General features: G+C 51.3%; 1 protein-coding gene across 1 annotated transcript; it reads left to right on the top strand.

Annotated features, from left to right (window-relative positions):
- Positions 1 to 15,704: 15,704 nt before the first annotated feature.
- LOC131562135 (serine/threonine-protein kinase pim-1-like) lies at positions 15,705 to 24,431 on the top strand. The gene is made up of 6 exons (XM_058811704.1): positions 15,705 to 15,713; positions 21,932 to 22,519; positions 22,643 to 22,693; positions 22,891 to 23,257; positions 23,900 to 24,076; positions 24,325 to 24,431. The coding sequence occupies exons 1-6, from the start codon at positions 15,705 to 15,707 to the stop codon at positions 24,429 to 24,431; spliced, it is 1,299 nt and encodes a 432-aa protein (XP_058667687.1).
- Positions 24,432 to 24,793: the final 362 nt, after the last annotated feature.

The following is a 24,793-nucleotide window of genomic DNA, read 5'->3' as shown; positions in this document are numbered from 1 at the left end:
GCAGAGAAGATGATTGATAGCCTTGCTTCAACTGGGGCTAAAAGCACTGCTAATTATGCCAACATCTTTGAATGCAAGGTTTAATACACTTTGTGTCTTCATTAGGAATCTCAAAAAGGCATGTTCAGTGATTGGGAATGTCAAAGGCCTTTTAAAGTGCATTTGAATAAAGTAGATCTCCAGCAATAGGGAATTTAGTTTAGCAGTTCTTTTGATCTCTTTTTCAAATAAAGGAATTAACAATAAATTAGGACTACTTTAGAAAAAGCAGATGTTCCCTCTGAGATTTAGTAGGAACAGACAGCTGTTCCTCATGTTCAGTAGTCACCGATGTCTTTAATTACATTTAAACTCAAATGAATTCCCAGTTTAAAATGGGCACCATAACCCTTTCCTGCTTAGCAGAATTGGTTTTGCGTACTTGCAGGAGCTGTTTCAATTTTGATGACTGCTGACGGATTAACAGCATAGAGAAAATGAAGTCTCTTCCACCACAATATATTAAATGGCTGCTAGATAACATTTTGTCTGATCAGAAAACAAGAATGGTCTCCAGAGCATTTCAGTTTTTTGTTCTCTCAGCCAAATCTGCCATGCAAGAAGCCTGTTGGTAGTAAATATTTGTCTGTGTTTGATATAGTTCAGTTCAGAAAATGGGCAGAGAGATTTCAGAGACAATATGAGAAAACACTCATGTTTTGGTTACATTTCAGTCCCCTGTGTAGCATTTTTCTTTCTCTGTGCCCCTATTTGAGTGGACATTATAAGAAAAATGCCATTAACATTGGGAGGGGAAGTGGCATTAAAATGTGAAAATGCCCAAATGCCAAGGCAATGGGGTCTGGGTAATTATCTAAGACACCCTGAGGTTTGAACCAGGTCTTTGCTGGAAGCCCCAAAAGCATTCTGCCAAAGACCCCAGCTGGCCACTGATGTTTCTCATCCAGCTGTCAGGCAGCAGCCATCTCTGGTGGGCTGGAGTTTTGAGGTGTGTTCTAACCCTGCCCTTTGCTGTGTGCCACTGAGCACAGGGAAGAGCCAGATTAGACATTTGACACTTGACATCAAAGTTACAAAAATGGAATCATCCCTTTTATTAGAAATCTCTCAATTTCCTCTTTATGGTGTATTTCCAAATATTCAGTGTGGGTTTAGACAACTTCTTAATGGAAATAAAAGGCAATTGGACATTTCATTCATTGCTCATGCAGAGATTGTGAAATAATTTAGTAAAGGTAGGAAGTCTGCCGCAGGGACAAGGCTCTGGTGAGAGCAGTTAGTGCTGAGGGGTGGGTGGTTCTGTTTCCAGGATGCTCAGCTGCTTTGCCCGTTTCTGGACCAAGGGGCTCTGGGTGCTGTTTTGCTGCTCTTGGCCAGAGAGGCTGGCAAGAAGCAGAAGCAGAGGCAGATCCTTGTTGCAGGGAGGCTGGTGGGTAAGGAGCTGTGTCTCTGTCCCGGCAGTGCTTGTGCAGGGGGTTCATGCCAGGAGCCCTGGAGTCGCCCAGCGTGACGCCCTGCCCGTGCTCTGGTCCTGCCTGGAGAACAAGGCGCTGCCTGTGCGGAGCGCCAGCGTCCGCACCGTGGCCACCAAGCTGGCCTCTGCCCTCTGCAAGGTGATGGGCACCCAGCTGAAGGAATGTGCTGCCAGCAAGCCTCCACATGTGCGGGAAAACCTCTCCAAAATGCTGGGCTGGTGAAGGCGAGATGTTCTCCAGAAAGCTGAGGAAGCGCTGAGTTGGACACCTCTGGATTTGCCTTTTTAGCTGTGCCAAAAATGACAAAATCCTAAGGAAGGGTGTGCATCTGCCCCTGCTCTCTCCATTGCCCTTCCTAGTCATGGCATGGGGGGCCTGAAGCAGCTCCAGATGGAGGATAAGGTGAAGGCAATCATGGCTCAGCCTCACACAGAGGTGAGGGGGGAGCTGGGCCAATCTCTGCTGGCAGGAAGGGTCTTGTGGCAGCCCAGAGAGGCTGTGCACATTGCCAGGGAACAGCTGTGCCCTGCATGTGCCCCTGCAATGAGCTGTGCTGCTGCCAGTGCCTCTGGAGCTGTGGGGCTGCTGAGCTGTGGGGCAGGCAGAGGAGCAGGAGGGTGCATGTGCAGCTGAGCCATTCCTGGGGAGCACAGGGCTCTGGGCTCCCTGCTGCCCCAGGGCAGCCCAGAGGCCAGGCTGGGCCTGTGCCAGCTCTGGGCAAGTGGCTCAGGGTTTGCCCTGGCCTGCCTCAGTGTCTGCCAGCAGGAGCATGTTTCCCTGTGCAGCTGTTTGGACATTTCCAGGAAATGTGTCCCATGAAATATGGAGCTTCAGATGCTTCAGGTTTGCATTGTGGCCTCTGTTAAACTTTGTGTCTCCGCTTTGCAGATCTGGCTGGTTACAGTCTTACCGAGAAGTTTTCTCTGGACACTTCTGACGTTCCCTCACCCACAAAGTCCTCGCCTCCCCTCCAGAAGAGCTCCCTGTCCTCCAAAGTCAGGAAGAAGCTGCCGCCTGTATGAAGAGTGTTTGCAGATTAGGATTGATGCATTAGGCTTCATAGTTACAGCTGTACATATGTTCTGATCTTTAGATGTAGTTTTGAATTAATGTGGTTTGATTCTGTCTTTAAGTTTTGATGACGTATTTTTAATTCTATATATTTTATTTTGATGATGAAAAAAAGTAAATAAATAAACAAAATTGAAAAAAACAGAAGGAGAATGTGAGACCAGGGCCTGCTAGCCTAGAGATTATGGGAGTGCAGCTCACTCGATGTGCCAGTGTCTCACCACATCCTTTCCTCATTGGGCCTCTCCTCTTCCTCTTTGGCCATGTTTTCTTTGTGTTATTTGTGCTGCTCTTTGTTTCTTGCCATTACAGCAGAGTCACCTGTTGACCTGTGTGGGGGACAATGGATCCAAAAGATCCTGTCTAGTCAAAGGTTTTCTACCTAGGTGTGTTCTGTGCTCACCAAAGGCCTGAGCAAAGAAACCAAGGGAAGTGTGCCCAAATCCCAAAGCTTTTCTCCTTTGCAATCTCCCACAGATCTGGCTCACAGGTGTCTTCAATCACAATTCCATAGGTAAGAAGAGGTCATGTATTTCACTGGGAAATGATGCACTGCTTTGGCAAAGTCACCTGTATGTATATTTACCCGGGACAGCAGTGCAGCTGTGTTGTTTGCACCTTGTTTGCAGAAGGATGAGTGCCCTGGGAGGCCAATAACAAGTGACAAGGGCTCCTCAAATCTGCACTGCAGCCTGGGTGCCATTCAGCCCAGAGCTAGGGGATCATTTGTTCCCATGGACCAGTGCTTGCCAGCGGAATGAATTCCTGCCCAGCTGGAAGAAGCAATTCTGGATTCAGCTCCAGCTGTTGGTGGGCTGCATGGTCATTGACAATGCTGCCCTTCCAGAAATTATTCTGAAGTTTCCTTTCATAGTAATATGAAGCTTTTAAACTTCACATTTCAATTTGCTTTGCCCTAAGGAAAAACACTACTGGGCCCAGTGCAAACTGTAACCTTTTGACAGGAAAGTCCTCATGGTTGCCAGCTTCTGATGTTACACAATGTCACCTGGCTGCCTGTGTTTGCTTAGCTCTGGGTCTAGTCCCGGCCTAGTAAAGCCCAGGCAGGGTGGAACGTTGCAGGGAAAACTGGTCCATGAGCTTATGGGGTTGCCATCAGCAGCAGAGTGAATGTGCCCTTTGGGGATTTCTCTGGAGATAAATTTAGGGACCTGCTCCATGCCACAATATTCTCTTAGATCTTTCTGAAATATCCTAGAAAAAGCTATGAAACTTCACATCTCCTTGCACACCCACTGTCTGAAGAGGGGCATTTTTGTCCCTCCTCAAAGTCATTGCTCTTGCACACCAGAAACATGAACATCAACCAACAGGAATGATGCATGGTCCTGCTGCTGCTGCTCCAGAGCACTGGGCAGTGCAGACCTGGGTGTTACCAATATGAGCACTTAATTAGCATTTCATGCTCCTTCAAGCTGTCCAGATCTCAGGGCTTTTTGTTTCAAGGCAGCCACTGCACCATCTCTAGAGAAGAACAGGAAATGGGAAACAGAGACTGCCAGCCTTGCAGGGTTGTGAGAGAAAACCTGAAGTGTCTGCATCAAAAGATGAATGGGAAGAGTCTAAGTGCCAAAGCAAACGCTTCGTTGGGATAGCAGGAGCAGTTCTTTACTGCATGCTTGCATGAAGATCATTTGGGACACTGAGAGGTGCTTTAAAAACTTTTATTCCATTTTCAGTCTCACGAGAAGGGTAAGACAATACACATAATTCACGCCATCACAATCAGAAGCCAACTATTTCCTAATTACAATATTCTTGGTCTATCAGCCTTTTGCCTTGCCATGTTGTGAATGCCTTAAAACCAATTATTTAAAACTACCCCTTGTGGGTCCTACTACAATGCATCTTTCATAGCTCTATTTTTCCAAAGTCTTATTTGCAAGGCCATCTTTTGAAACATTTTTCTAGCTCCATTTCTCTCTCAACAATATCTGTCCTATTCCATGGCATTTTAAAGTTACCATTTCTTGTCCCAAGATTTATATACAGATTCATACTGTGTGGGCCTTCTATTAGGCTCTAAAAACTTTCTACAAATCCATTTCCCACATCAGTGCACTTGGCTCCTTCTCTCCTCATTGTGCCTGGCAAGCACAGGAGCCCAGAGCTCCTGCAGAACCCATCCCAGCACTCAGTGGGAGCAAACTTGTGTCCAGTCCTCACCCGGAGCTGCGGTGCCCAGCATTCCACCACTCTGGAATGAGGAACTGTTCCTGCTCTTTCAGAAGGAGCTAAGGAGCTTTGGCCTTCAGATCAATTGTCTGCAGGCTCCTGCAGTGCCTGGTGCTGTTCCCTTGCCAGAGGCACCCCAGGCCAGGGGGGCACATCTGGGCTGCTGTGTCTGGCTCTGGGGCTCCCTGTTCTGGGCAGTGAGGAGGAGCTGCAGAGGCTCTGCAGGACTGACAGGATGGGCTTTGGGGCTGGCAGGAGAAGCTGAGGGACCTGGGCTGCTGGAGCTTCTGAACAGGAGGCCCAGGGCTCATCCTGCAACTGCTCCAAGGGTGGCTTCAGAGAATCCCAGAATCAGCAAGGGTGGAACAGGCCATGGAGATCATCAAGTCCACCCTGTGCCCTGACACTGCCTTGTCTGCCCTGAGCCTCCTCTCCTCCAGGATAAACAACCCCAGCTCCCTCAGCTGCTCCTCACAGGACTTGTGCTCCACACCCCTCCCCAGCCTTGTTGCCCTTCTCTGGACACGCTCCAGCCCCTCCATGTCCTTCCAAAATTGGGGGGCCCAGAACTGCAAACAGCACTCGAGGCGCTGCCCAAGCAGTGCTGAGCACAGGGGAAGAATCCCTGCCCTGCTCCTGCTGGCCACACCATTCCTGAGCCAGGCCAGGAGCCATTGGCCTCCTTGGCCACCTGGGCACACTGCTGGCTCATGTCCAGCCTGCTGTCCATCAGTGCCCCCAGGTCCCTTTCTGCCTGGCTGCTGTCCAGCCCCTCTGGCACCTTGTGGAGGGAGGGAGGCAGGGAGGGAACGGGTCCAGATCCAATCCTTCCTGAAATGTGGTGTTTGCTGGCACTGCCAGTTTCCACATCTTGTTATTTCCATATTCTGGCACAGCTCAAGTGCAGCAACTTGCTGGCAAAGAAAGTCAAAACCAAGCAAAGATCTGGTACCGACAGCAACCCGATCTCGTGTGCTGACACCGCCAGTACCCAGATCCGGAATTTTTCAGATGCCTGCACAGCACAATTCCAGCAATTTGCTGGCACAGAAAATTACCATCAGAAAATTTCTCAGTGCCAGCTCATCCCTCACCCAGATCTGGTGTGCGCTGGCGCTGTCAGTGCCCACATCTGGAAATTTCTCTCTTCTAGCACCACCCATGTCCAGCAATTTGCTGGCAAAGAAAGCTAAAACCTGTCAATTTCCCCTTGCCAGCACTGCACAATCTGGAGTTTGCTGGCCGCAGGATCCCAAGAAATAAGGAAGGAAAGAAGGAAGACAAAGAGGAAGGCATCCAGATACAGTCCTTCCTGGAGCCTGAAATGGGCTGTTTGCTGCCACTGCCAGTGCCCAGATCTGGAAATTTCCCTATTCTGGCACAGCCCAAGTGCAGCAATTTGCTGGCACAGAAATCCAAACCCTGTGGCAGCTTCCTGCTACTGGCTCTGGCACCACCCACATCTTGTGTTTCATGTAACCAGAACCCAGATTTGGAAATTTCCCGGTGCCAGCAGAGCCCAAATCTGGCAGATTTCTGTCGCTGGCAATGACGCCACCCACATCTGGTGTTGGCTGGCAGCGCCAGCGCCCAGATCTGAAAACTTCCTGGTGCTGGCACAGCCCAAGTCCAGCGATTTGCTGGCACAGAAAGCCAAAGTTTGGAAATTTGCAGGTTCTGGCACCAGCACCATCCAGCTCTGGTGTTTGCTGGACTGCCAGTGCCCAGATGTGGAAATTTCCCGGTGCCTTCACAGCCCGGCTCTAGCAATTTGGTTTTAGCTAGCTTAGGAAGAGAAGTTCCTCTTTCTGTGGAGGAACTGTGACTTTCCTTTTTCTTGGAACTGTTTACACCTGCTCTGGGACTGAAAACCCAGACAAACACTGGCAGCAGCAGCTCACACCTGTGGCCCCCCGAGCTCTGGGACGCTGCATTCCAGCACCAGAGGGACTTAGAAGAGACCGAGGGAGCCAACTACAACCCACAAAAAGGACTTCCTGAATTTGCCATCTCTTCAGCACTGTCCGAGGCTTTATTTAATATTATTCATTTTTCATGCTTGTGAATACTTTACTTGTTAAATAAACTGGGTTTTTTTTCACTTTTCTCAAGGGAAGTCTTTTCCTGAACTAGTAGGGGCAGGGGCCACTTGAATTCGCTTTCTAGGCGGACCCCTTTTGGAGGTTTCCTCCCAAAATTAGCCCTAAGCAAGCACAAACAGTCACCATGAAAACTTCACCAGTGGCATCATTTCCTGGTGGCAAATCTTGCGACAGAAGCTTGACCTTGTTCTCCATGAGAGATTCTTGGGAAGAGCAGACAGGAGAAGATTCCTGGAAAACAGAAACAGCTTTCCAGAAGTGAAATGAAAACGAAAGAAACAATCCAAGATGTTTTCCTCTATTTATTTCTGCGCTCCCCTTTTCCATGTTGGGGCAGACGCAGGGGCCGTCCCGGGGGCGCGTGGGGCTCGGACGTGGGGCTTGTGGGGCCAGCGGGGAACGGGCGCAGGCACCGACGGCCGAAATATCGGGAACTTGGGGCTAAAGATTGGGAAAAGCAACTCGGGACCCCCACAATGGCCCAATTCCCCCCCAAGATTCACCTGCCGGCCCCCAAATCCCCCACATTCACCCCAAAATCCCTCCCATCTCCCCAAATCCCATCCAGGACCCCCACGACCCCTCACGGACCCCCCCAAAACCTCACCCGGGAGCCCCAAACCCCCCCCCCAGTTCCCCCCAAAAAGCCTCAACTACCCCCAAAATCGCCTCAGGACCCCTCCAGCCTCGGCTACCATCCCCAAATCCCCCCCAATTCCCCCTAAATCCCCCCCCGGACGCCTCCACCCTGGCCCGGCTGCTCCCGCTGCTGCGCCCCCCGTCCCCCGCCGCCGCCTCTGCCGCGCTTGGCTCGGCGCCGCTTATGAGAGCCCAGAACCCACCCAAATCCCCCCCAAAACCGGCCTCGGAGCCCCAAAATCCCCCCAATTGTCCCAGAGTCCCCGCAAATCCCCCCAAAATCCCCCCCGGACACCTCCGCCCCGCCCCGGCCGCTCCCGCCGCCGCTGCCCCCCCGCCCCCTTCCCGCCGCCGCCTATGCCGCGCTCGGTTCGGCCGCGCTCGATGGGAGTCCAGAAACGGCCCCGATTCACCCCAAAACCGGCCTGGCAGCCCCCCGATCCCCCCAGCAGCCCCAGAATCCCCCCGATTCCCCCCAACCCCCCCGCGGACACCCCCAACCTGAGCCGGGCCGATCCCGCCGCCACCATTGCCGCGCCCGCAAGCCCTGAGCATTTTGGCGGGAAACATCCGGGGCATTTCGGCGGGAAATTCCCGGAACTCCGGCCCGAAAAGTCGGGGCTTTTGGGCTTCAATCCCCCCCGTTCTGGGCATGCATTTGGGTGGGGATTTTGGGGGTGAAAACCTGGGAATGTTTGGCTTGAAAATCGCGACTCTGGGGGTTCCAGACCGGGACCTTTGGGCCCTGGAAGGCGAAACAAATTGGGGAAGATTTGGGGTTCAAAATCGGATTGTTTGGGGTTCAAGCCCGGCATTTCTGGGCTTCAAAACCCGAATCTTTCAGCGATGGATCTCCGGATTTTTGGGGTAAAATCCTGCATTTGTAGGGCCTGAGAAAGGGGGGGAAATGGGAATTTTGGGTCCTTGCAGGGAGAAAATCTGGAAGTGTTTAGGGCTCCAACCGGCATTTTTGGGGTTAAAAATTAGGAATTTCTTTCTGCCTGGCTTTCAGGCTTTCTGTTTTACCTTTTCTTTCCTTGCTGAGCTGCAACGGCCACAAGTTCAGCTCAGCATCCCTCCGGGACTGTCCAAATGCCTCCAAGTGCCCCGAAAACCCACTCGGGAGCCCCAAAATGCCCCCAGGTGATCCCAGCATTCATCTCGGAGCCCCCAAAATGCCCCCGTTTCCCCCAAAACCAGCTCAGCTGCCCCCAAATCCCCTGCGGACTCCTCCGACCGGGCCCGGCTCCTCTGTCGACGGGAGCCCCGAACCGGCCCCAGCTGACCCCAAACCCCACCCGGGAGGGAGCCCAAGGTGCCACCCGCACGCCCCAAATCCCAGCTGTGCACCCCAAACCACACCGAGACCCCGCACGGTTGGATTGGGTTTTGTTCCATTTTACTGGATTTTCTCTCTCCCGCACCCGCCCGGGGCCAGCAAGGGAGAGCCCCAGGGCCGGCCCGGGCACGGGGACGGGTGAGGGCCGTGAACGGCCGGGCGGGATCGGGGAAAAGAACCAGGCACGGCCAGGCGGGATCGGGGTAAAGAACCGGGCACGGCCGGGCGGGATCGGGGAAAAGAACCGGGCACGGCCGGGCGGGATCGTGGAAAAGAACCGGGCACGGCCGGGCGGGATCGGGGTAAAGAACCGGGCACAGCCGGGCGGGATCGGGGAAAAGAACGGGGCACGGCCGGGCGCGACCGGGGTAAAGAACTGGACACGGCCGGGCGGGATCGGGGAAAAGAACCGGGCACGGCCGGGTGGGATCGGGGAAAAGAACCGGGCACGGCCGGGAGGGATCGGGGAAAAGAACCGGGCACGGCCGGGCGGGATCGGGGTAAAGAACCGGGCACGGCCGGGCGGGATCGGGGAAAAGAACCGGGCACGGCCGGGCGCGACCGGGGTAAAGAACCGGGCACGGCCGGGTGGGATCGGGGAAAAGAACCGGGCATGGCCGGGCGGGATCGGGGAAAAGAACCGGGCACGGCCGGGTGGGATCGGGGAAAAGAACCGGGCATGGCCGGGCGGGATCGGGGTAAAGAACTGGACACGGCCGGGGATCCCCGGAAGGAATATCGGGGGGGAATCCGAGACACGGTGGGGAAACATTGGGGGAAAAATGGGGAAAATTAGGAAAACACGACCCCAGTTAGGGTTAGGGTTGGGGTTGTTGTTGGGGTTGGGGTTAGGGTTCGTTTTGAATTAATGTCTTTTGATTCTGTCTTTAAGTTTTTATGAGGTTTTTTTTTTTAATTCTAGCTATTTTATTTTGATGATGAAAAATAGTAAATAAATAAACACAATTGAAAAAACCAAAAGGAGAAAGTGAGACCAGGACCTGCTAGCCTAGAGATTATGGGAGTGCAGCTCACTCAATGTGCCAGTGTCTCACCACATCCTTTCCTCATTGGGCCTCTCCTATTCCTCTTTGGCCATGTTTTCTTTGTGTCATCTGTGCTGCTCTTTGTTACTTGGCATTACAACGGGGCCACACATTGACACGTTTGGGGGACAATGGATCCAAAAGATCCTGTCTAGTCAAAGGTTTTCTACCTAGGTGTGTTCTGTGCTCACCAAAGGCCTGAGCAAAGAAACCAAGAGAAGTGTGCCCAAATCCCAAAGCTTTGCTCCTTTGCAATCTCCCACTGATCTGGCTCACAGGTGTCTTCAATCACAATTCCATAGCTAAGAAAAGGTCATGTATTTCACTGGGAAATGATGCACTGCTTTGGCAAAGTTCACCTGTATGTATATTTATCCGGGACAGCAGTGCAGCTGTGTTGTTTGCACCTTGTTTGCAGAAGATCATTTGGGATCTCCTTTTTGTATCTCCTGCAGAAAGGGAGCTCTTAATTATACCACGCTACCTAAACCAGATTGGGATGCAGCTCTGTAGTGGTTCACAGTGAAGCAGACGGCCTGCTGTGTCACTGCCAGCCCTGCTGAGCCTGCGAGGGACTGTAGTGTATCCCATGCCTGTTTTGCCTCCAAGCAGAGCTTGGTTTTCCTTATTAGTGTGGAGTAAATACAAGAGTAATAAAATGGGCAATTAAACTGGCCACTTTGGAGGATATGCTCATGCTTTGGCATGTCAGTCCTGTACCTCATGCACCCAAGGCTTGTTACTCATCATGAAATATTTTAACAAAAAACCTCCGCTCTCATGTTACATCTGAATAAAACTGCATCAGATCATCAAGAATTCTGCTGTCAGGAACAAGACAAGAGCCTTCCGACACTCACTTGCAGCTGTCCCGGATTGCTGCAGCCCTTTGTGCAAAGCTGCTGCAGACAGAGTGTTTGGAGTTGGTTTGGGCCTTTATGAAAGATCTGTGGAGCAGTGTGCAGGGCTCTCCTGGCAGGAAACTGTTTGTCCAAGCCCAGGGACACGGTGCCGGCAGGAGCGGAGCGGCCCCGCTCCCAGCCCGAGAGTCTGTGGGCTGAGCCACGCCGGGGAGACAAGGCAGCGAGGGGCTCCAGCCCAGCTGCTTCACTGCCCTGCCCGCCCCATGGAGCTCTGCCGTGGGAGAAAGCCGACACCGGATGAGTCCCCGAGCTTCCATCAGCTGCTGGAACTGCTCCGTGACAGCTCCTGTTCTTCCGAGAGAGACCCCGGCGCCTTCTTGGAACGCGTGTCATGGGGGATTCTGTTTGATAATAAACTGTTGGGGGTTTTCCACTTTCATCTATCAGTAATAATTTCCCATTGCTGGAAAGGGATTGTTGGCACACTTTAGAGGAGACGACTTATTGCACAATATCCTGTTTGAAGTTGTCTGAAACTGTGTGAGACAGATGGCTTCACACAGGAGCATCCCCAAGGCTGCTGAGGGGAAGGCACAGAGGAAGACAAACCCAGTATTTCTGAGGGAACTCCTTGACACAAACCCAACCTGAGTTGTCAAACAGCAGACCTGATGTTTCGAGACATGGGCCAAAGTGCAAACCTTTCAGTGTGTTTGGTCCAGGCTGGGCTATGCTTGAGGCAAAGGTGTGTCAGTGTGTTGGATAATACTCTTTTCTTGACCTAGAGATGGGGCAACTGAGAGGTGTTTTAAAAACTTTTATTCCATTTTCAGTCTCATGAGAAGGGTGAGACAATACAGATGTTATCATTCACGCCATCACAATCAGAAGCCAACTACTTCCTAAATATTTTACATTATAAGTGTTTCTTGGTCTTTCAGCCTTTTGCCATGCCATGTTGTAGATGCGTTAAAGCCAATTATTTAAAAATACCCCTTGTGGGTCCCACTACAATGCATCTTTCATAGCTCTGTTTTTCCAAAGTCTTATTTGCAAGGCCATCTTTAGAAATATTTTTCTAGCTCCATTACTCTATCAACAATATCTGTCCTATTCCATGGAAAATTTTAAGTTAGCATTCCTTGTCTCAAGATTTATATACAGATTCATATTTTGTGGGCCTTCTATTAGGCTCTAAAAACTTTCTACAAATCCATTTCCCACATCAGTGCACTTGGCTCCTTCTCTCCTCGTTGTGCCTGGCAAGCACAGGAGCCCAGAGCTCCTGCAGAACCCATCCCAGCACTCAGTGGGAGCAAACTTGTGTCCAGTCCTCACCCGGAGCTGCGGTGCCCAGCATTCCACCACTCTGGAATGAGGAACTGTTCCTGCTCTTTCAGAAGGAGCTAAGGAGCTTTGGCCTTCAGATCAATTGTCTGCAGGCTCCTGCAGTGCCTGGTGCTGCTCCCTTGCCAGCGGCACCCCAGGCCAGGGGGGCACATCTGGGCTGCTGTGTCTGGCTCTGGGGCTCCCTGTTCTGGGCAGTGAGGAGGAGCTGCAGAGGCTCTGCAGGACTGACAGGATGGGCTTTGGGGCTGGCAGGAGAAGCTGAGGGACCTGGGCTGCTGGAGCTTCTGAACAGGAGGCCCAGGGCTCATCCTGCAACTGCTCCAAGGGTGGTTTCAGAGAATCTCAGAATCAGCAAGGGTGGAACAGGCCATGGAGATCATCAAGTCCACCCTGTGCCCTGACACTGCCTTGTCTCCTCTGGGCCTCCTCTCCTCCAGGATAAACAACCCCAGCAGCTCCCTCAGCCGCTCCTCACAGCTCTTGTGCTCCAGATCCCCCCCCCAACCCCCCGCCTTGTTGCCCTTCTCTGGACACGCTCCAGCCCCTCCATGTCCTTCCAAAATTGGGGGGTCCAGAAATGCAAACAGCACTCGAGGTGCTGCCCAAGCAGTGCTGAGCACAGGGGAAGAATCCCTGCCCTGCTCCTGCTGGCCACACCATTCCTGAGCCAGGCCAGGAGCCATTGGCCTCCTTGGCCACCTGGGCACACTGCTGGCTCATGTCCAGCCTGCTGTCCATCAGTGCCCCCAGGTCCCTTTCTGTCTGGCTGCTGTCCAGCCCCTCTGGCACCTTGCTAAAGGAGGGAGGCAGGGAGGGAACGGGTCCAGATCCAGTCCTTCCTGAAATGTGGTGTTTGCTGGCACTGCCAGTTCCCAGATCTTGATATTTCCCTATTCTGGTACAGCCCAAGTCCAGCAACTTGCTGGCAAAGAAATCCAAAACCAAGCAAAGACCTGGTACCTACAGCAACCCGATCTCGGGTTTGCTGACACCACCAGTACCCAGATCAGGAATTTTTCAGATGCCTGCACAGCACAATTCCAGCAGTTTGCTGGCATAGAAAATTAGCATCTGGAAATTTCTCAGTGCCAGCAAAACCTAAATGCAGCAATTTTCTGGCAAAGAAAGCCAGAACCCAGCAGCTTCCCGGTGCTGCCACCAGCACCACCCAGATCTGGTGTTTGCTGCACAAGCGCCCCGATCTTGAAATTTCCCTGTCCTGGCACAGCCCAAGTCCAGCAATTTGCTGGCACAGAAAGCCAAAATCCGGCAATTTCCTGATGCCAATACAGGTGCCCAGACCTGGTGTTTGCTGCCACTGCCAGTGCTCACATCTGGATATTTCCCTGTTCTGGCAGAGCCAAGTCCAGCAATTTTCTGGTCAAGAAAGCCAAAATGTGGCAATTCCCTGCTACTGTCATTGGCAATGCCAAGATCCGGTGTTTGCTGGCACCACCAGTGCCCAGATACGGGAATAGCCCGGTGCCAGCACAGCCCAAGTCTAGTGATTTCTGGCAAAGAAAGCCAAAACCTTGCAAATACCTGGTACCTACAGCAACCCAGTCTTGTGTTTGCTGACACCACAAGTGCCCAGATCCAGAATTTTTCAGGTTCCTTGTCGGGAGTTTAGTTCAAGTATGGCTTAAAGAAAAAGGCCACGAAGCCATGCAGCTGAGAGAAAAGTAACAGGTAGCTGTGAAGCAGTTTCAAAGCAGTTTCCAGCCTGACTTCTATAAACAATTAGTCTCTCTCAGGCATCCTTGTATAAGCAATAAAGTTCTCAGGCAGTCTTCCCATAACAAAGGTAACATCCTCTCTGGGAAAAGATGGCACCCTGGGAACAGTTATGGAAGTTTTGGGAACCGTTCGTATCACAGTGAGAACACTGATTTTGTTTGATGTAAACAATCAACGGTATTGTAAAACAAAAGGAGTGGTTAGAGTTTTCTCTGTTAGCCTATCATAAAGCTGTATTTTGGAATATGCATGAAGTTAATTAACACTGTTATTTAAAGTGACGGATCGATCAATAAAGTTGGAGTTCGATGCATTATAGGATGGTCGTTCTCCCCCTCACTTCAACAAATTGGTGACACCCGGACGTGATAGCGGACACCACGACGATCGCGGCCATCACGGGGATTGCGAACACCAAAGGATAAGTGAGGAATGGTTCAGGCTCCGAAGCAGCGGGAGCGGCAATAAGCGCGAAATTAAAGCGGAGGAAAAAAGGAAAACCGCCGATACGCGCCGTGCCCTGACGACCATAATTGATGGGTCAGCTGATACGTGCGGCATAGAAGTCTTGGAATACGCTGCTAGGTGAAAGTGCGCACTTAAAAAGAGGTATGGAAAGACAAGCCGCATATGAACTTTTTATTACATTTTTGCAAAAAAGGCAAATTAAGGGTATAGACTTACAGAAAGAATTGCAAGGTCTTTTGGCTTATGGTCTGGAAAGGGGAGTCTTTGTGAATCCCCACACGGTTCACGAGTTGTCGGAGTGGCGTAAATTTGGTGATATATTATGGCAGGCTACGTTAGACGATGATAAAACTGCTAGGAAAATGGGTAAATTATGGCGGGTTATTAACAACGAACTGTTGCAGTTTCAGGCGGAAAAGAGGGCTGCCTATCAGGCTACTGCCGCTCACGATCGTAATAAAGAATACGATCAAGAGAGGGAGTTTGATAAAGTGTCGGGGACTCCTCTCGGCCCTGCAATGAGGACGGTTTCATTACCGACCTCGCCTCCTCCCTCGGCAGCGAGCCAGGTTCCGGTCCAGGTTCCGAGCCAGGTTTCAAGCCAGGCTCTGAGCCAGGTTCTGAGCCGGCCTGTGAGTCCGGCTACATGCCGGGCTCCGAGCCCAGCTCCGCAGGGTGCTTTACTACCCTCCGCGCCGCTTCTACCGCCTCCTTTAACGAGCCAGCCCCCCCTGACGAGCCAAGCTCCGCAGGGTGCTCCGCAGGGTGCTTTATTGCCCGCTTCGCCGCAGGCTACGCATAGCACTTCTGAGTCTCCCGTATTGCTTGCATCGCAGCAGCCAGGGCCACAAACGTGTGTCCCGTTCCCGAAAAGTAATCAGAGCCCTGGGTTGGAAAACGATCGAGCGGTGATGATTGCACGGGAAAGACGGGATGCGTGGGCAGCTCTTGCCAAAGATGCAATGGAGAAGGGAGACCAGGAGTTGATAAGCTTAGCGAGCGAACTGGCTTGTCCGGTTATTTTCACCCCCCAGGCTGGCGGAGGTATGCAAGCGACAATTAGTGCTTTAGATTGGAAGATGTTATCTCAGTTGCGAGCTACTGTTAGCCAGTTTGGCTTTAAAAGTGAACCAGCCAAGCAAATGCTCGACTATATTTTTGACACCAGTATTCTTCTTATTAATGATTGTCGTGGCATAGTTAAATTAATCTTTACCCAACATCAACAATTGCTGTTTAATGCTCATTGGCAAGCGCTCGTTAGCGAGTGCGTGGCAGTACAAAGGCAGCAGGGTGACCCCCTCCATGGCGTCACTGTTAGTGAGCTTATGGGTCTGGGACCTTTCTTTCGTCCTGAGGCACAAGCCTTAATAGGTCAAGAGAAGTGCCGGGAGGCAATAAGGTTAGTCAGACTCGCGATGGAAAGGGTAAAGGAACCAGAAGAGAGACCTATATATATAGGAATCAAGCAAGGCAGAGAGGAATCATTTAGCTCTTTTATTGACAAGGTTGCTGCAGAAATTGAAAGAGCTGAGGTGCCAAAATATCTTAGGGGAGTATTGCTCAGGGAGTGTGCTCTCCGAAATTGTAATTCTACTACTAGGAGAGTACTTAACACCCTAGGTACTAATTGGACTATAGAAGAGGCATTAGAGAAGATGGCCCTCATATCTACGGGACAGCAGGCTTTTGTGGTAGATGCGATCAAACAGAAATCAACGTCAGGAATAGGCTTGCAAGAACAGGCAAAGTCCTCTCAGAGTCAGGTATTAGCTGCTCTTGCACCTCACCAAGCGTCAGCTGCATTTGCAAATCAAATAATATGGGCCCAAAAATGCCGCTCGGACGACCAGGCACCAACAGAAGTCATCGCTGCAGCATCGGCACCTTCTTCTGTCTTCAACCCGACACCACACGAAGCCGCCGCGGGGAGAGAGCGAAGCCGCCGCGGGGGGAGCAGCCACGGGTGCAGCGGTGCCTGCAGCAGAGTCAGCCTGCCAGCGAGTAAACAAAGAATCCAGCGCAGGGGGGGGAGTTTTCGCCCGCTCCGACACACGCACCGCGGGACTGGAGCGCTTTTTGCAGCGGGAGCGTTTCTCCCTCCCCCCACAGCCGGCAAAAGCTTCAGTTTAAGACCTAACAGCCTAATGGATGTAACTTTTGTCAACAAAAGGAAAAGATCCCTGTTGAAATTAAGAAACAAGTGATGGTAAACAAGGAAAGTTAAAGGAACTTTTGTTTTTCCTGGCAGAGACTGTGAAACAGGAATCAGCGTACTGTATGCATGGGTCAAATTTCGGCCGGTTTGGCTCGGCATTGGTATGCTGTCTTGAAATCACCTGTATTGGCAGAGACTTTAACATCAGAAGCCCGGATGGCTCAGTCAGTGGAACATCAGACTCTAGAATTATATTTTGAAAAGTTTAAAAATGTTAAGATATGTTAGACTGATTGTATGAGTGAGATGTTGTGAGTGTGTTTTTTGATATAGAAATGCTATAGCAAACACGTGAACAAAGTTATTTTAGCTTAATATTTTAGAATCAGGCCTGTAAGTAAGTTATAGTAAATGCTATATTTTATGTCTATAGTAAGTTTTATCTGTTATTAAGTAGTTTAAGTTAAATTAAATGCTAAATACTATTAAGGTTAAGTTTGTTAAGTTTATTTGCTGTTAAGTTTCGAGGTCTGTTAAGGTTAAATCATATTAGGTTTAAGATAAGTTAGATTCTGTTAAGTTTGATCTTACATTATTTACAAATAAGTCTAAAATCAGTTAGATTTTGTTATAGTTTTGTTAGAATTAAGAGATTTTACATGTAAGTTCTGTTGATTTAAAATTCTATTAAGTTTAAGTAAAGATAAGTTTAAGTAATGTTAAGTTCTATTAAGTTTAAATATTTTAAGTTTAAGTATTTTAAGTATAAGTGCTATTAAGTTTAAGTGATGTTAGATAGATTTATGCTTTTACAATAGGTGTTTGTTTTATGACTCGTGTTCAAAGTGTTGTTGTGAACATCAGAGAAACCTTGCTAGCTGAAAATACTATTTAGTTATTAGAATTGCCTATTCTTATGTTGCAAAGAGTGTAGCACAGTTAGCCCATAGAATTTTGAAGCCAGTTAAGTTCTATTAATTTGAAAATAAGTCTGCTAAGTTAAGTATTTTAAGTGCTTCAAGTGCATACTACTTTCTCACCACTCCAAATCAACAAAGGACTGAGAATCGCCCAGCTGATGCCATTTCAGCCAAATGACTAAAGGATTACAGACTATAAAACTGATTTTGAACATTTTTGAGAAACCCAGGGAAGAGGTGGATGTGAAAATCTCAAGGACAGAAAGGATCGTTTTCAGACTTGCCATTCGCCTCCTCTCCAGGTTCACATAAATGAAAACAGCTAACAGCTTTCTTTTCTTAGTCCAATTACCACCTACCGTGCAATGCCTGATAAGGCCGGACATTGTAGCTCAGCTGAGGGTGGTTTTAACCCTTTGGGATAAAATGCTGTTGCCGGACGACCGGGGAACTGATTGACATTATTGAATCATTATCATCTTTCCATATAAAAGGACCGGCAAAAGAGAACTGTCTTGAATGTCACAGCCCACATTGTGCTGCTTGGGTTGCACTGTGTTGTGGAGGTTGTGATGAGACCTTTTGGGTGGATCAGTTGTCACTTTTTCGTTTATGGTGTGATACCTGTAATCATAGACATAACTGGGAACATAATTGGGAGTGGGCTCTACGGAACGAAACAGGACTAAACACTGCCTCAGCTTTAGGTCTTTATGAGTCGCATGAGCAGAAAATCTTGGCTTATTATCGGTGGGAGGTACAGTGTATTTTGAAAAGGGTTAAAGGTTAAAAACTGATAAGAAAAAAAAAGGTCAAAGTAAAAACAGAAAAATGAAGTTTACTTTTGTTATATTGCTAGGTGTAGTGGTAGCTGAAGAATTTAAGTTAACACATTTTAGTCAACCTAGAGATAATGTATGAATAACACTTGCTAGACAGATTAATCAGTCGTCGCTTTGTCTCAGCATTGCCAGTATCGTCTCCTCAAGAATTCTGCAGTTTTATTAATAACCGTGCCTTATGTATGCACAGTATGGTAAATATTAAATTGCCTAAAGGGTATACTGCCAGTCAGAGTGATGGCTACCGTCAATGCCTGTTAGTTCAATCTCTTAATATTCCTTTGCATTCTCCACCTGAGGAGTTAGAGCTTTTTGGAAGTGCAAATGCTAGCATGACCAGCACTTCTGATGGTGGATGGTTTAACTTTGATTATTTTAATCCTCAAAAGATGAATCCATATAAACAAACATGGGCTACTCTGGATTCAGCTCTAAAGCCAAACATAGTGTCTAAACAACTCTACAGCCATTGTAAAGGCTCTAGCATCATGACACCTAAGAAGTTACCTACAGGAATATTTCTAATTTGCGGAGATAGAGCCTGGAATGGTATACCTGCTCAACCTCAGGGTGGACCTTGTTATTTAGGCAAGTTATCACTATTTCACCCTAATATATCTGTGCTGATGCAATTAAGTCATCAGGTAAGCAGGCAAAAGCGTAGCTTACATGACTTGGACTGTAGTCAAATAGGAGATCCGTGGTTCTGGAGTAAATTTAAACAAGTGATGGTTTCAGCTTTCCTACCCTGGGGTGCTGCAAGCAAAGCATTGACTCTAGCAAAACAAATAGGGTGTTGGGCTAAGGGTGAACTAAATAAAACTTCACAGATATTAGATATGTTAACTTCAGATGTACAAAGTGTTAATCACGCTGTTCTACAAAATAGAGCTGCTATAGATTTCTTATTATTAGCTCAAGGCCATGGGTGTGAAGAGTTTGAAGGAATGTGTTGCATGAATTTATCTGATCATTCTGTATCTATTCATGCTAAGATAAAAGAGCTACGGCTAGGACTTAATAAGCTTAAGGAAGAAGAAGGATTAGGTATTGATGGGTGGCTTAAAAGTTTTGGATTGGGGCCCTGGCTAAGAAACCTTATAACATATGCTATAGGGATATTAGGAGTACTCTTATTGCTTTTACTTATATTACCTTGTTTCTGTAGCTGTATCCAAAAGATGGTTAGTAGGATGATAGAGAAAATGTGGCAAACTAACCTCCTTTCTTTTAAAGAAAAAGACGGGGGAAATGTCGGGAGTTTAGTTCAAGTATGGCTTAAAGAAAAAGGCCACGAAGCCATGCAGCTGAGAGAAAAGTAACAGGTAGCTGTGAAGCAGTTTCAAAGCAGTTTCCAGCCTGACTTCTATAAACAATTAGTCTCTCTCAGGCATCCTTGTATAAGCAATAAAGTTCTCAGGCAGTCTTCCCATAACAAAGGTAACATCCTCTCTGGGAAAAGATGGCACCCTGGGAACAGTTATGGAAGTTTTGGGAACCGTTCGTATCACAGTGAGAACACTGATTTTGTTTGATGTAAACAATCAACGGTATTGTAAAACAAAAGGAGTGGTTAGAGTTTTCTCTGTTAGCCTATCATAAAGCTGTATTTTGGAATATGCATGAAGTTAATTAACACTGTTATTTAAAGTGACGGATCGATCAATAAAGTTGGAGTTCGATGCATTATAGGATGGTCGTTCTCCCCCTCACTTCAACAGTTCCTGCACAGCATAATTCCAGCAATATGCTGGCACTGAAAGTTAGCATTTGGCAATTTCCTGGTGCTGGCACATTCCCTACCCAGATCTGGTGTGCACTGGCACTGCCAGTGCCCACATCTGGCAATTTCCCTCTTCTGGCACCACCCATGTCCAGAATTTGTTGGCAAAGTAAGCTAAAACCTGTCAATTTCCCCTTGCCAGCACTGCACAATCTGGAGTTTGCTGGCCGCAGGATCCCAAGAAATAAGGAAGGAAAGAAGGAAGACAAAGAGGAAGGCATCCAGATACAGTCCTGCCTGGAGCCTGGAGCCTGAAATGGGCTGTTTGCTGCCACTGCCAGTGCCCAGATCTGGAAATTTCCCAATTCTGGCACAGCCCAAGTGCAGCAATTTGCTGGCACAGAAATCCAAAACCTGTGGCAGCTTCCTCTTACTGGCTCTGGCACCACCCACATCTTGCGTTTCATGTAACCAGAACCCAGATTTGGAAATTTCTCAGTGCCAGCAGAGCACAAATCCAGCAGATTTCTATCACTGGCAACGACGTCACCTAGATCTGGTGTTTGCTGGCAACGCCAGTGCCCAGATCTGAAAACTTCCTAGTGCTGGCACAGCCCAAGTCCAGCGATTTGCTGGCACAGACAGCCAAAATTTGGAAATCTGCAGGTTCTGGCTCCAGCACCATCCAGCTCTGGTGTTAGCTGAGACCACCAGTGCTCAGACTTGGAAACTTCCTGATGCCTTCACAGCCCATGTCTAGCAATTGTTTTTTAGCTAGCTGGGGCAGGGAAGTTCCTTGGACTGTGACTTTCTTTTTTCTTGGAACTGTTTACACCTGCTCTGGACTGAAAACCCAGAAAAACACCGGCAGCAGCAGCTCACACCTGTGGCCCCCCGAGCTCTGGGACACTGCATTCCAGCACCAGAGGGACTTAGAAGAGACCGAGTGAGCCAACTACAACCCACAAAAAGGACCTTCTGAATTTGCCATCTCTTCAGCACTGTCCGAGGTTTTATTTAATATTATTCATTTTTCATGCTTGTGAATACTTTACTTGTTAAACAAACTGGGGTTTTTAACTTTTCTCAAGGGAAGTCTTTTCCTGAACTAGTCGGGGAGGGGACGCTTGAACTTGCTTTCTAGATGGACCCCTTTTGGAGATTTCCTCCCAAAATTTGCCCTAAACCAGAACAGTCACAATGAAAACTTCACATGTAGCATAATTTCCTGATGGAAAATCTTGCAACAGAAACTTGACCTCGTTCTCCATGAGAGGTTCTTGGGGAGAGCAGACAGGAGGAGATTCCTGGAAAACTGAAACAGCTTTCCAGAAGTAAAATAAAAATGAAAGAAACAATCTAAGATGTTTTCCCTTATCTATTTCTATGCTCCCCTTTTTCATGTTGCATCCCAGTAATTCCAGATGCATCTCATCTCTAAGATCGATGACGTAGTGATTTTTAGACACTAAAATACCATGAGCCACACACAGTTTTCCTTCCCCTGTTTTTACTGCAAAGCAACACTGGAGATGTAAGTGCAGTGCTGGGCTCAGGTAGGAATCCTACCCCAAGGGAAGTGTCCCGACAGTGTTTGCCCCTCAGCAAGGACAATGCCCAGCAGCGAGCGAGGGGATCGCTGTGCCAGCGTGCAGGAGTCAGGGCTCTGCATTTGGGCTCAGCGCTGCAAAGTTCCCGTGTTTGGGCAGACGGAGGGGCTGTCCCCGGGGCGCGCGGGGCTCGAACGTGGGGCTCGTGGGGCGAGCGGGGAACGGACACGGGGACGAACGGCCCCGGTGCTTCAGTTGCAGCGGCGGCAGCGGCGGCAGCAGCAGCGGCGACAGCAGCAGCAGCAAACAGATAGTTTTAAGCACTCTTTCTATTTCTCTTTTTCTTTCTCTTCTTCTTTCTCTTTCTCTCCCTTTCCCGCTGTCGGGCACCCTTCTCTCGGGGTCCCTTGTCCGGCGTCCCTCTCCTCTCCCCTCCTCCCTCCCCCCTGCAGGGCAGGGCCATGCCCCCGGCCCGCCCCCGGCCCCGGGCGGGGCTGCCCCGTGCCCGGCCCCGGCCGTCCCGCCGCGGTCTCGCCTCCACCCGGCTCTGGGTGTACTGGCGGTGGCGCTGCTGGGCGGGCATCAGTGCCTGGGGCTGGGGCGGCATCGCCGCCCTTCGGCTCCGCCTGGCCCGAGCCCGGCCCCCGACCCGACCTCGGCCCCGGCCCCGGCCACAGCCCCGGCGCCGGCCCCGGCCCCGGCTTCTCCCGGGGCCCGCGGAGCGCACACGCGGCGCGGCCGCTCCCGCCGCCTCCACTGCGGCTTCCCCGGCCCGAGCTCCGCCGCTCGGCAGCGCGGCCGCCGGCCCCGAGCCTCCCGTGCCGCGTTCCCGGGAGCGAACGCCCGGGCATGGCCGGCCCGGGGCGGGTGAGGGGCGCTCGGGGGCCGTTGCTGGCCCCGGGCCGAGCTCTGACAGCCGCGTCCCGCCCGCAGGGACGGCGCAGGAGGCCCTGCAGGAGCGGTACCGGCTGGGATCGCTGCTGGGACGCGGCGGCTTCGGCAGAGTCTTCGCGGCCACGAGGCTCTCGGACGGCGCCCCGGTGAGCGGCGGGGCCGGCGGCGGGCGCAGGAGGAGGGGATGCAGGAGGAGGAGGGCGGAGAGCGGAGGATGGGGCTCGCAGTGCGGGCAGCGAGCTCACCCCGCTGCTGCCCTTGGCTTGCAGGTGGCCATCAAAAGGGTGCCACGGAACCGCGTCCGGCACTGGGGCGAGCTGGTGAGTGAGCGGGGCCAGCAGCCGGGACTGCCGGCCGGGGATGAGCCGGGGCCCGGCACGGTGGGAGCCGCCAGGACGCCCCGAGGGAGAGCGGGCGTGGGGCCAGCGCAGGGCGCAGAGCATCCCGGGCTGGCTGAGGGCTTCCCCAGGCCCGGCACGGCATCGGCCCCACTGACGGCGTCGTGCTCCTTCCGCAGCCCGACGGCACCAGCGCACCCCTGGAGGTTGTGCTGCTGACCAAGGTGTCTACTGGCTTCCCCGGTGTGGTCCAGCTGCTGGAGTGGCTCGAGCTCCCCAACTGCATCGTGATGGTGCTGGAGCGGCCAGAGCAGTGTCAGGACCTGCAGCGTTTCATTCGGGCACGGCGGTTCCTGCCCGAGGAGGAGGCGCGGGAGCTGTTCCGCCAGGTGCTGGAGGCCGTGCGGCACTGCACCAGCTGCGGGGTCCTGCACAGGGACATCAAGCCAGAGAACATCCTGGTTGACCTGGACACCGGGCAGGCCAAACTGATTGACTTTGGCTGTGGCACCTACCTGCAGGACACAGTCTACACTCACTTTGCAGGTGAGCCTACACAGGGCTGTGCTCCCGCTGCTGACATCTCATGCCCCAACATCTCCCAGCCCAAGCTGGCTGTGGCAGCGGGGATTCTCCCTTTTGCTGCCAGTCAGGGCACTGAATCTTCAGCTGAGTTGCTTTAGAGCAGGGCTGGGTGGGCAGCCATCTTCCAGCCCTGCTGGCAGCCTTTGCCAGCCACTCTGCCCAGGACTGGGGCTTGGCTGGGGCAGCCAGCCCGACCAAACCCCCCGTGGGTGGGGGTAGCAGAGAGGGAGGGCGGAACCTGTGCCCCAGCCACTTTGGTGTGCAGATGAGAGGAAGGGCTTGGACTGCTCCACTCGCCCTGTTTCCCTTGGCTTCATAATATTTTTGGGGCAATGCAGGCAGGGAGGATATGGGCAGGTTTTTTCCCCAGCATGGAGTGGGTTTTTCCTTTGCATGTCATGGTTGAGCCTAGCCAGGGCTGCCCTCTTCCAGCACCAGAGGCTTCTTTTCCAACCCTAACTTTGTGCACAAGTCCCAGGTGCTGGCGAGAGGGCAGTGGTCACCCTGGGTGCCCCTGATGCAGCCCCCGCAGGTGCAGGGATGCTGGGGCCAGGCTCTGGGAGCAGCAGCATCCCCCTGATGAACTCCATCTGTATTCCATAGGAACACTGTCGTACAGCCCCCCGGAATGGAACGACTTTGGCTGGTACCATGGCGAGGCAGCAACGGTCTGGTCCCTGGGCATCCTGCTGCACCAGATGGTCTGCGGGGAGCACCCTTTCAGGAGGGGCCAGAACCTCAGCTGGGGCCAGCTCCCGCTGCCACAACGGCTCTCTCAAGGTGGATCCTCTTGTCTGGGCACGGGGGGAATGCCAGTGCTGGGAGCCAGCAGCGGGGTCGTGGGCATCCCGCTCTGGCAGCTGCTGAGGAGGTGGCACATGTCCTGCTCTCCTCCAAAACAGGGAATTGATGGGAAAGTTTAGGCCCAGCTCTGAGCACATCCAGCATGGCCTGGGAATGGGAATAGTGGGGCAAAGCAGACAGGAGCCTTCTCTGGCTGACCTTCAGTTTCTGCTTTTTCTCCCCAGAGTGCAAAGACCTGATCAGGTGGTGTTTATCCGTGAACTCCTTGGACAGACCCACACTGGAAGACCTGTTCTGTGATCCTTGGATGTGGGATATTCCTCTGCCATAGAAGAAGGGAGAGAGCCACAGGCACACTTTGATCCAGAGCCCTGGTAAGTTCCTACTCCACATGTGCCTTGGCAGTCAGAAGCAAAGGAACCCAGAGTTTTTTGTGCTGCCAGTGTCACAGCACCGGGGTCATGGGATGGGAACACGCAGCCCTTGTGCTGGAGCTGAGCTGCTCTGCCCAGCACTGGTGGCCGCCATCCCAGCTGGTTTTGCTTGTCCTGGTTCCCTGACAGCTGGGGCCCTGGGCAGAGCCCTGAGAGCCTGGTCTGCCCCCAGGGAAGGAGAAGGAGCCCCTGGAGAAGCTGTACCGGGTGGGGATGATGCTGCTGCTGCTGCTGCTGGAGACAGCAAGGGTGACATCAG

Source organism: Ammospiza caudacuta, chromosome 10 (assembly GCF_027887145.1).
Source record: "Ammospiza caudacuta isolate bAmmCau1 chromosome 10, bAmmCau1.pri, whole genome shotgun sequence".
Classification (NCBI taxonomy): Eukaryota; Metazoa; Chordata; class Aves; order Passeriformes; family Passerellidae; genus Ammospiza; species Ammospiza caudacuta.
The sequence above is the reverse complement of the archived record's forward strand: the minus strand, read 5'-3'. Positions and strand labels throughout refer to the sequence as shown.